This window comes from Fukomys damarensis, unplaced genomic scaffold (assembly GCF_012274545.1).
Source record: "Fukomys damarensis isolate Sample0158 unplaced genomic scaffold, DMR_v1.0_HiC HiC_scaffold_35, whole genome shotgun sequence".
Lineage (NCBI taxonomy): Eukaryota > Metazoa > Chordata > Mammalia > Rodentia > Bathyergidae > Fukomys > Fukomys damarensis.
Genome location: NW_022900947.1, coordinates 1882586 through 1895252, shown reverse-complemented (window position 1 = coordinate 1895252; position 12667 = coordinate 1882586). Strand labels below are relative to the sequence as shown.

At 41.5% G+C, this 12667-nt stretch overlaps 1 protein-coding gene across 1 annotated transcript in view; it reads right to left on the bottom strand.

Moving 5' to 3' along the window:
• The window catches only part of Htt (huntingtin), a 105351-nt gene that overhangs the window by 88596 nt on the left and 4088 nt on the right, over positions 1-12667 (bottom strand). Inside the window, exons 3-5 of the mRNA XM_019210296.2 lie at positions 11546-11605; positions 11068-11147; positions 9611-9749 (exon numbers count right to left, since the gene is read on the bottom strand). Of these exons, the coding sequence (XP_019065841.1) occupies positions 9611-9749; positions 11068-11147; positions 11546-11605 (279 nt within the window). The remainder of the gene's footprint in view (positions 1-9610; positions 9750-11067; positions 11148-11545; positions 11606-12667) is intronic.

Below are 12667 nucleotides of genomic sequence, written 5' to 3'. Positions count from 1 at the left end.
CCAAAAAAAAAAAAAAAAAAAAAAAAAAAAAGTGTACTTTAGAAGGGAAACTTAGTCAAGAGTACTTTACAGACTGAACCATAATGTGATGTCAGAACACACTTTAGAATGGCCAGAACCCTAAGGAATGACAATTTCAAGTATTGTTAAGGACGCAGAGGCCTGGAATCCACTACAAACCACTAGCAGTGGGTCGACTAATGCAACCCCATAGGAGGTGACCAGACATGAGAAATGTACCCCGAACCCCAGCACTCCCTCTCCAGGGGCCCAAACAGGTAGGGTATTTGTGCTCCAAAGGCCACTGGACACAAAAGGCAGAAATTACAAATGACCTGAGTGTCCAGTAAAAATGAAATAAACCAAGGTGTATCACTCAGTGGAATGCTCCACAGCTAGGCAAGCTGTTTGAACTACCAAGACACAGTAAGGCAGAAGACTCTCACCAATTAATGTTGTGCATAAGAAACCACACCAAAAATAATACCTGCTGGATGGTTCTACACGTGCAGAGCTTAAAGACAGGCTCTCTAGGGCAGGGAATTGAGCTCAGTGGTGCCACTGCCTGCCTTACAAGCACAAAGACCTGAGTTTAATCCCCGGTACCCCCCCACCAAAAAAGCCAGGTATTTAGTTCAGTGGTTTCACTGCCTGCCTCAAAAGTGCAAGTTGGAACCCCTGTATCAAAAAACAAAAACAAAAAACAGGTGGAGAAAACAGGCTGTGTCCTTAGCAGACAGAAGACTTCCTACCTCTGGGGAGGCATGAGACAGTAATTGCAGGGGAGCCCCTGGGACCTCAGGTACAAGTGAGCTGATTGGTGGGATTCACATTGCAAGTATTCAGCAAGACTGCACTTATCATCTGTCTTGTATACTCGGTGGGGGTAAGTCAAACAAAAAACTAGGAGTCTGAGTATACAGCAGGTAATCCTAAGGGCAAAACTGCACTACAGGTTAGAAGACACTGCACTCCGTCTAAAGCTCTGTTACCCAGGAACCCCACAAGAATCAAGCAAAGCGGTTTATAAAAGCATACGCCTATGAGCACAGAAAGAACTGCGGGGGATGCCAGCAGACCAAGAGTGCCAAGGCAACTTTGGAAAGCAGAAAGGAAGAAGTGATCCCCAACTGACCCGACCCACCAGAAGGTCAAGCACAGCTGTGCTGGAAATGGGGGAAGGTATGAAGGCTTCCCGAAAAACCAAGCACACTCAGTCCACAGCACCGAGAGGGGCCCAACTCCTGAGGCAGCCGACGTGTGCAAAAGTGGAAGGCAGTGGGCCAAAACCGCTACCACCCAGAGCCCTTGTTGCAGCTCCAGACCCACACAGTGTAGGCCGCAGCTCTCCTTCCTCTCTCCTACAAAGACAGATAATCCTACAGTTTTACACATAGGGAGAGCAGGAAATGCCTCCCAACCAGTGCTGCTGGCAGGCTCTTCCAATGTCAGGCGCCAGGACAAGCACATCACAGCCTCAAGGCAGAAGGTGAGGAATTTTCCCTGAGGGATTACGGCTGCACCCAAAGCTACTGACACCTAACAGTGCAGCAGGGGAAAAGTGGCTCCCACCCATCAGCTGAGAGCCCACCATGCACAGCCCTGCAGCAGGCCTCCTCCAAGGAGCTCTTCAGGGTCTCATAAGACTCATGTGCAGTCTCTGGCACAAAGACAGCCCGGAGAACACAGACGGGCTGGGGAGATCGGACAGAGGTGAGAAGCTCTCACATGAGCTGTCACAGTAGTACCCTCAGAAACAGAGCAATGAACACATGCATCAGGAACACTGTGCATTCTTGGGAACTGAAGGAACTGAAACAGCAGCAAAAAAAACAAACAGAAGGGCTTTTTTCTTTCTTTTTTTATTTTATTTTACCCTTCCCCCACTAAAGCCCCCTCCACTTTTTACAAAGTAAAAAGCTTTGTTTCCATTTTTCCCTTCTACTTTTACTGTTTCTTGTTCCTTCCTTTCTCCCTCCCTCCTGCCATGTTCCTCTTCACATATAATCACTTTCTTCCCATTTCCCAACATGCATTATACATCCCAGTCCTTATTTCCACTTTTGGTTTCTCGCCAGAGAAACAATGTGGTATTTAAACATGTTTCCAATTGATTTCACTCACGAGTATGGTCTCAAGGTGCATCCATTCAGCTATAAATATCTATAAAAGAAGCACATCCTTCTTTATGGCAGAATAATTCTCCACTGTGTAAAAAACCTTATCTTCAGCCGGGAGTGGTAGAACATATCTGTAGCCTGTAATCCCAGCACTCGGGAGGCTGAGGCAGGAAGATCGCTGTGAGTTGGAGACCAGCCTGGGCTACATAGTGAGTTCCAGGTCAGTCTCACCTACCTACTGAGACCCTGTCTTAAAAAAACCAACTTTATCTTCTTTAGCTAGTCTCTAGTTAATGGGCATTTGGACTCTTACCAAGATTTAGCTATTACAACTATGCTGCTATACATGGGTGTGTATATATCACTGTAGTATGGTGCTTTAATTCTTTTGGGAAGAAACCAAGAAGAGGTACAGGTGGGTGAAATGGAACTTCTAGTTTCAGTTTTCTGAGAAATCGCCACACTGATTTCCACAATGGTTGCAGCAGTCTGCACTCCCACAAGCAGTGGAGAAGGGTTCCTTTTTCCACACAACCCCGCCAGCATTTGCTACTAGTTGACTTCCTGACAGTAGCCATTCTTTCTGGAGTGAGGTGGAATCTCAGTATTGTTTTCATTTGCATCTCTCAAATGACCAGCAATGTTGAATACTCTTTTCATATATTTATTTGCCATTTCTAATTCTTTGTATATTTCAGATGCCCATTTTTGCACTGGGTCTTTAAATTTGGGGGATCTGTTTTTTTTTTTTTAGATGATAGTCCTTTATCTGATGAATAGCCGGTAAAAATTTTTTCCCACTCTGTGGGGTTTTTTCCTTCACTCCATTAGTGGTTTCTCTTGCTGTGCAAAAGCTTTTTATTAAAAGAGGTCCCAGTTGCTGATTCCTTGTAGTATTTCCTGTGTGGTCTGGATTTTGTCCATGAAGTCATTGCCTACTCCTATGTCCTTCGGCATTCTACCTATTTTCTTTTCCAGGAGATTTAGGGTTTGTTTTAATGTTTAGATCTTTGATCTATTCAGATTTTAGGTTATGCATGGTGAAAGATATGGGTCTAGTTTCAATCTTCAGCATGTGGAATGCCAGTTTTTCCAGCATCATTTATTGAAGATGCTATCTTTCTTCCAGTGAAGGGGTTTGGCTCCTTTGTCAAAGACAAGGTGGCTGAGTGTGTCTGGAATTGTTTCTGCATCCTCTAGTCTGTTCCTCAGGTCTGTTCTTTTGTCAGTACCATGCTATTTTTTTTTATCACCATAGCTTTGTAGTATAATTTAAAGTCAGGGATTGCGATACCTCCTGCTTTGCCTTTGTTGCCCCAAATTACCTTCGTTATTCTCTATTTTTTCTGGTTCCAAATTAAATTTAGGATTGTTTTTTCTAATTCTGTGAGATATGCTGTTGGGATTTTGATTGGGATTAAACTTATTCTGTATAATAATTTTGGAAGTATGGCCATTCTCACTATATTGGTTCTTCCTATCCAAGAACAAGGGATATCTTTCCATTTTCTGATATCCTCTTCAATCTACTTTTTCTGAGAACCGTAGTTTTCAATGTAGAGGATTTTTACTTTCTTCTTAAACTGACCCCTAGGTATTTCATTTTTTTGGATGCTATTACACAAGGGATTATTTCTCTAATTTCTCTCTCCATGAGTCTATTATTTGTGTACAGGAAGGCCATTGATTTTTGAGTGCTGACTTTGTATTCAGCTACGCCACTAAATTGGTTATCAAATCTTAGTCTTTTGGTCGAGTTTTTGGGGTCTTCTATGTACAGTATTATGTCATCCACAAATAATGATAATTTAACTTCTTCCTTTCCTATCCTTATTCCTTTTATTTCTCGTCTCATTGCTCTGGCTAATGTTTCCAGAACTATATTAAACAAGACTGGTGACAGTGGACATCCTTATCTTGTTGCTGATTTTAGAATGAATGCAATCAGTTTTTGTCCAATTTAATATGTCAGCTGTTGGTTTGCTGTAGGTGGCTTTTATCAGATCAAGATAAAGACCATCTATACTAATTTTCTGTAGGGTTTTTATCATGAATGGGTATTGGACCTTGTCAGATGCTTTTCCTTTATCTACTGAGGATCATATAGTTTTTGTCCTTGGCTCTGTTAAAATAGTGTAGCACATTTATTGATTTGCACATGTTGAACCTTCCTGCATCCCTGGGATGAATCCAACTTGGTCATGGTGTATAACCTTGATGATTTGCTGCATTCTGCTTGCCAGTATCTTATAGGATTTTTGCTTCTATGTTCATTAGGGAGATTAGCCTGAATTCTCCTTTTTGGCTAGATCTTTCTCTGGTTCTGGAATCAAGGCAATGCTTACTTCCAGGAATGAATTTGGACGTACTACTTCCCTTTCAATTTCATTGAAGAGTTTGAGGAGTAGCAGCATTAGGTCTTCTCTAAATTTCTTGTAGAATTCAGCAGTGAATCCATCAGGGCTAGGGCTTCTGTTTCTTGGTAGTTTTTTCATTACATATTCAATTTCACTGGCTGATATTTGTTTATTTTGAATTTCTGTATCTTCTTAAGTTTTGTTAATTCATATGTATCTGGTAATATGTCCATTTCTTCTGTGTTTTCCATCTTTTTAGAAGACAGCCTCTGGAAGTAGATACTAACAATCTTCTGGATCTAGGCAGGATCTGTTGTGATGTCATCCTTTTCATTCCTAAGTGCATGGATTTGTCTTTTCCTTCCTTTTTTGATAAGGTTAGCTAAGGGTTTTGTCGATTTTATTTGATGTTTCAAAGAACCAACTGGATTCACTGATTCTTTGTATTGTTTTATTAGTCTCAATTAACTTAATTTCTGATTCTTATAATTTCCTCCCTCATATGAGCTTTGGGCTTGACTTGCTATTCTTTTTCTAGCTTAGGGTTCCACATTAGGTAGTTTGAGTCTACTCTGTTTTCCTGATACGGGAATTCAGCACTATATATTTCCCTCATAGGACTGCTTTTATCTCATCCCATAAGTTCTGGTACATTGCACTGTCATTATTAATTTCATCTGTGACCTACTGGTTGTTCAAGAGGGTGTTATTTAATTTCTATATGTTTATGTAAAGTTCTTGTGGTTTCTTTTGCCACTGATTTCCAATATCATTGCACTATGATCTGACAGTATGTATGGGATTATTTCAATTCCTTTGCATTTACTTAAGCATTTCTATGAGGTAGTAAGTATATGGTCTATTTTGGAGAAAGTCCCATGAGCAGATGAGAAGAATGTGTATTCTGATGTTGTGGGGTAGAACAGTCTGTAGACATTCAATAAGTCCATTTGTTCAAAAGTTTGGTTCAAGGGCTGGGATGCAGCTCAGTGGTACTGTGCTTGCTTGGCAAGTGCAAGTTCCTGAACTTGATCCCCAGGACCAAAAAAAAAAAAAGTTTGGTTCCATTCTACTATTTCATTGTTGATTTTTTGTATAGTTGATCTGTCTATACGTGACAGTGGGGTATTGAGGTCCCCCATTACAACTGTATTAGTGCTTATATGATTTTTCATGTCCATTAATATTTGTTTTGTATAGTTGGGTGTGCAGCTATTTGGTGCAATACATATTTAGGATTGTTATTGCTTCCTCTTCGACTGTTCCCTTTACCAGGATGTAATGACATTCTTTGTCTCTCTTAATCAGTCTTGGCTTGAAATACACTTTGTCTACAAATAGAGTAGCTACCTCTGCTTTTTTTCTGTGTCCTGACTCATGGAATATTGTTTTCCATACCATGACTTTCAGTCTGTGAATTTGTTTTTCAATTAATGTGCTTCTTCTATGCAGCATATCGTTGGATCTTTCTTCTTGATCCATTCTGCCAGTCTGATTCTTTCTTTCTTTCCTTCCTTCCTTCCTTCCTTCCTTCCTTCCTTCCTTCCTTCCTTTCTTTCTTTCTTTTTTTTTTTTTGTTTTGTTTTTTTGAGACAGTCTCACTATGTAGTTGAAACTGACCTGGAACTCACTATGTATCCCAGGCTGGTCTCGAACTCAGGGCGATCCTCCTGCCTCAGCCTCCCAAGTGCTGGGATTACAGGCATGCACCACCATGCCCAGCTTGCCAGTCTGTTTCTTTTGATTGGTGAATCAAGACCATTAACACTGATAGTTACAGCTGACATACATTGTCTTATTTATGTCATCTTATTTTCCTGATGTTGGCTTCCTTCTTCCCTTTTCTGTTTAATTTCTTGCCTTGCCTGGTAGATTCATTCTTTTGGGGTTCATGGAATTGTAATCCTTATTGTGTCTTTCTAGAATACATTTGGTGGTCATGAATTTCTTCAGGTGCTCTTTGTCATGGAAGTATCTCATTTCTCCATCAATTCTGAAGGACAGTTTTGCAGGGTACATCAATCTGAGTTAGAGGTTATTTTCCTTTACAGCTTGAAATACTTCACTCCAAGCTCTCTCTGACTTGAGAATTTGTGTTCAGACGTCTGCTGTGATTCTTGATGGGCTCTCCATTATAGGTGATTTGTTTCTTTTCTCCAACAGCTTTTAATATTCTGCCAGAAAGGCTTTTCTTTTGAAAGAAAAGAAAAAATAACAGGTGCACACAGTAGCACATACTTATAATCCCAACTACTTGGGAGATTGAGGCAGGAAGATTTCAAGTTCAAAGCCAGCCTGAGCAACTTGATGAGATCCTGTCTCAAAAATTAAAAAGATTAATGGGGAAAAAAAAATTAAAAAGAGTTAGGGGTGAAGCTTAGTGATACAGCATCCCTGAGTTTGTTGCAAAAAAAAAAAGAGAGCGATAATAATGTGTCTCAGTCCAGGAAGACCCACATCTAATTTCAGAAAGAATAAGCACGGAAAAGAAAGAACTTATCAAAAAAAAAATTGGAAAATGCACAGAATTGAAAGGTATGTTCCCAAATTCAAAAGCTACCAAGACCCAGGTTGAAGATTAGAGCACCAGGTCATGTGACTTACCCATATCCAGACTGGATCCTAAACAACAGGGCACAGAGAACACACTCCAGAGAAAAAATGATTTCCATCCCAAAATACTACACCAAACTGAGCATAAGGAAGAAATGAAGACATTCTGAGGAATGCAGAAATCTCGACTTACTGCCCATTCATTACTTCTCAGGAAGCTACCAGAAACTGTGCTCCATAAGACAAAAGACATGGCCTCCAGGACCCAGGCATCCCACAGGGAGTGACAAACAGAGTCCCAGGAAGACAGCAGAGGCTAGCCCTGGGGACCAACCAGGCAACAGACCCAAGGACAGCTCAGCCACACAGGCAGAGCTGAGGGATTCTGGGCAGAGGACTCTGCCAAGCGGAGGCTCCACTAAACCACTGTCTGCCACATGGATGACTGCATCAGACGCAGCATACAGAGCTGCTAGATAGGATAAGGACGTGACAGCCAGGGAGTGTCAGTAAGTGTGTGAGAGGCAATTATTAACTCTAGGAAAACGGACAGTTGTACAAAGGGATATACTCCTGTATAAACAGCATGACTGTTTATTTGCATGGAATAATGTTACATGAGCAGGGATGGTGGGTGGCGCACAACCGGAATTCTAGCAATTCTAGAAGCTGCAGTGGGAGTAGCGCACAATGGATGGTGATATAGCTACAGTGAAAAGATAGGAGGTTAAAGCTAAATCTATCTCTTCCACTGTAAAATGTCTAAAATACAGAAATCAAAAAATACAAGTCCAGGCATGTTACTTATAAATGTGAACCATTAAGAGCTGTGTCTGCCCATGAGACAATGATTAGGAGAAGAGGAAAAGGGCTACTATCTTTGTTTATAGTGCTTTTAGTACTCCTGAATTTCACTGATAATAAATTTGAATAAACATAAAAGGACACAGAAGCAGAAAAATAAACTTTTTCAAATGCCAAAAGTTCTGGAAATAATTAGCAGCTACTCTATGCAAAAAAGAATAATCAGAACTATAACTACTAAAAAACAATCTACTCTAAGAGGCTGATACAGGAGAATTGAAAGTTCAAGCCTAACCTGGACAACTTAGGAACTTAGGAAGACCTTGGTCTTAAAATTTTAAAAAGGGCTGGGTATACAGCTCACTGCAGAGCCCAAGTTCAATCCCCAGTACCACAAAAAAAGGGAAAAAAGGGGCTGGGGACATAACTCAGCGGAACAGCACCTGCCTGGCAAGCATGAGGTCCTGAGTTCAATCCCTGGTACCAAAAAAAAAAAACTCACTATTTTTCACCACATGCAGTGACACATGCCCATAACTTTAGCTGATCATGAGGCTGAGATAGAAGGTTCACAAGTTCAAGGCTGGTCTGAGCAACTTAGGGAGACTGTCTCAAAAAGGGCTGTGGTGTGGCTTAGTTGTAGAGCACCCCTAGATTTGATCCCAAGGACTGAAAGAAAAAAATTCCTACCTACCATCTGTCTGGTCCCAGTCCCTGAAAGGCAGAGGTGTCACAGAGGCACCTGCTCGCAACAGTCCTACCGTGAAGCAGGCACAGCTCTTTTGTCCAGCAAGCCCAGGGACACCACCCCACTTCAGAGGGTAGAGTGAATCTAAGAGCGGCAGTGACCCCACTCACCAAGCATGAGACTTTAGTTACCACAGTAAAGTTTTTTAGAGTCATGATCTCCCCATCCCAAGCCTCATGAAATTGGGTTTTAATATTACCTTAAGTGCTCACTTCGGCAGCACATATACTAAAATTAATATCACCTCAATATTAAGGAGAAAACTTTGCAGGTCAGAGGAAAAAAAAGTGAGGGGCTAAATAGGTTACCCAAGGTGATACAGCTAGGAACAGCCCATGTGAGCTGCCTTATTTATTTGGAAGAGCCCTCTATGGAAACCCTTATGTCCCATCTTAAGAACAGGAAGGAAACAAGCTAAGAGCTGCTGGGCAACTGGCCTAAAGGGAAAGAGCTAGCAAAGAGAACAGGCTTCCAGTCCATATTCACCTAGCTCCAGAAGGAGGGCTATCACCATTGCACTCTCAGGAACCTAGGCCAGAGCCACAAAACACAAAGAATCCAAGAATTCTGAAAGCTGCAGCCTTGGTGACAGAGTTGCAATTTCTGGACATCTTTTTAAAAACCCTAAAGCAACCTTGCAGGTGGCCTGTTGAGATGCAACTGAACTGCTGCACGGCCATGGTACTACAGGGTATTCATACCCACACAGCCCCGAGAGCTCTCCTACTAGCTTCTCTCCTCAGCTAGGTTAAGGGCCAGTCCCAAACACCAAAGACAATCTGCTGTAGAAAATGCTGTCTGAATCTGACTCTCTAAACCACCTCCCTATTAAACTGTTCCCTGGTGACAGGAAGGCAGAAGTGGATAGAAACTGCCTCAAAGTGACACAGATGATACGGGACTAAATTAAGAAGCACAATACAACGCAAAAAGTACTCTCTCAAGTGACTGTGTCACCAGAAGGCTGAGCCCACAAGATTTGTTCACAGCATTAGTCACGTGGCTCTCGTCAGAGGCAACAATCATACCTTAATTTCATTGTCATTTGCAAAATTGCCGAAAGAAGCCATAATTTTGGGAATAGCTGCAGCCAAGGTCTCCTGGACGGATTCCTCAGGTCTCTTGCACGTTCGAGTCAAGCATGGCAGAAGATTCACCAGGTAAGGCCTGCATGCAAAAGAACACTTGTCATTTTGCAGATTCTCTAGCTCCATAGGGGAAAGCCAGGTATATAAGCACAATGGCCCTTCAAGCTGACAGTGGTCAGCCAGAAGATCAGGAGGACTAGACACAGATGAAGGCAACTGGCCTCCATCGCTCCAGTCACAGAGGGCTCTTAAACTGGGCTCAAGTTATTTGCAGTAAATTATTAGTATCAAAAGTCTCTCATTTTTAATTGGAAACCATAGGTAATATGAGAAAACAGTACTTTAAAAAAATAATTTAAAGTAAATATAACTTTCCTTTGAAAAGAGAAAACTAGAAAAAATGTTCAAACTAATCCAGGCCTTCAAGCTGCAACCTGGACCTCTAGTGAGGAAACAGACACGTAAGGAAGAAGCAATGAGTGATCCCTGGCCTGGTAGGTGCAGCTCTGTCCTGGGTGATCAAGACAGGCAGCACTCAAGGCCACTGAGAGCACAGATGACTTCACGATACAAAGCCTGGGGTAGCTGGGAATATGTTAGAAACAGGACAGAGGCCTCTCAAAGGAGGGGATTCTTCTGCGAGGCCTGAGGGGAAATAGGAACCAGCCATCAGGAAGAAGGGAAACCTGACTTATTTGAGTCAATACACTGTGTCTGCAGTGACAAGGAGAGTAAAAGGAAAGGGTTTATAAAAAGAAATTTCCTTAGTGATTGTACCCTATACCCAGACAAGATGCTTATTCAAACTCCTCAGTGTAATACATCACAGCTACACGTTAACACTGAGGGTTTGGGCCCCTCTACTTACTTGTTTCTAAAGGAGAGAGCTGAGGATCTCCAGGACATGGGCACATTGTGCCAGTTTGAGAAAAGGACGGAACTGATGAAAACTACAGTCCTGCATTATTTTTTTAATCCACTACAAACAGTTTCAACTAGTCAAAACTTTATGCACAATTCAACGTTCATATTTTCAACCAGTGTAATAGACAATGTCTGTTTTTCTGTAACTCCTAGAACTGGTGGTGATAAGGCTGCTGATTAGTTGGGTCTGCAGCAGAGAACAAGACAGCAAGGCCCCTGATACTCTGAGCTCCACATCCATTAGTCTCCCAGGGGAGGTTGGGACAGAAAGCAAATAAGCACACGAATGAAGTACATGAGAATACTCCCAATAGGGCTGGTACTAGGAAGGAAATATAAGCCGGCAGAGGCAGCTGCAGTTAGGCAGCAGGATGGGAAGATGTGAAGAAGGGACAGGAACTGAGATGGAAAGGATCACCAGGAGGGGCCACTCACCAAAAATAATGATAAAATGGCCCCAAGGGACAACTTACCTGCACTTCTGAGGCCGAACCAGGTGAGCCAGTTCAGCAAACCTCCACAGGGCGGCCCGCAAGCTCCGAGGGGCGCCATTCTGAGAGGGTTTAATCAGCAAAGTGTCACATTAAGAACAAATGTGATTAAGAAAAAAAAAGAGCAAATGTGACTGTCATCAAAAGGTTGCAGGGAAACAAAACATTCTCTTACTGTTATTTTTGGTTCTTAGAGAAAAAGCTAGTTAAATGTATGAAACATCTGGGAACTACCTCAGAGATTTTTAAGGTCCAGTGGGCTTCAATTATACAGTTATAAAAAAAATTAAGTTGCCATTTTTAACTTCCATCTCATCTAAGGAAAAAACCTCGAAGCAAAGTAAAACAACAAAGTCTTCGTTACAAAACCACTTCCTTCTCACACATAGTTTTACTGTTTAACTAAAAGATAGCTTCCCATACACAGCTCATTACAATGCAATGGAAAGTAAAGGCCTACCTTCTTAATTTCCTTGTAAAGTTCTAACTGGAGCCTTGGAAGGTTGGAATCCATCAAAGCCTACAGAGAAGAAAGAATTAAAAGCATTATATGAAGGCCAGGGATTTAGCTCAGTGGTTCTGCCACCTGCCTTGAAGTGCAAGGACCCAAGTTCAATCCCTGGTACCAAAAAAAAAAAAAAAAAAAAAAAAAGGCATCATACCACAGTGATATATGCACACCCATGTTTATAGCAGCACAGTTTATAACAGCTACATCTTTTTTTTTTTTTTTTGAGACAGAGTCTCACTGTGTAGTTCAGACTGCCGTGGAACTCACTATGTAACCCAGACTGGTCTCAAACTCACAGCAATCCTCCTGCCTCAGCCTCCCGAGTGCTGGGATTACAGGCATGTGCCACCACGCCCGGCCAACAACTACATCTTTGAAACAGCCAAAATACCCATTAACTGATGAATGGATAAAGATGTGGATTTTTTTAATACAATGGAGTATGACTCCGCCATAAAGAAGGACAAGCTTGAGACATTTGTAGCTAAATGGATGCATACTATTAAGCAAAATAAATCGGACACACGTTTCATGCTTAAATACTGAATTATTTCTCTGGTGTGAGAAACCAAAAGTGTAAATAAGGACCAAAAGTGTATAACAGATATTGGGAAATAGGAAGAAAATTTTCAAATGGGAAGGGGAACAAGGGAGGGGGGAGGGTAAAGGAAAGAAGGGACAGAAAAAAGAATACAAGAAAAAAATGGAAATAAAATTTTTATTTATTCAAAGGGGAAGAGAAGTTGAAAAGAAAGGAAGGGAATGGGAAAAAAAGCAGCATGACATTTTATGTACAGGTTCCCTGTGATGCAAGTTATCACTATGTATATCTAAATTATATCAATAAAATTTTTAAAACACACACAAAAAAGGAAATTTAGAGCCGGGTGTGGTGGCGCACACCTGCAATCCCAACACTCGGGAGGCTGAGGCAAGAGGATCACTGTGAGTTCGAGATCGACCTGGGCTACAGAGTAAGTTCCAGGTCAGTCTCAACTACATAGTGAGACCCTGTCTCAAAAAAACCAAAAAAAAAAAAAAAAAAAAAAAAAAAAAAAAAAAAATAAAAAA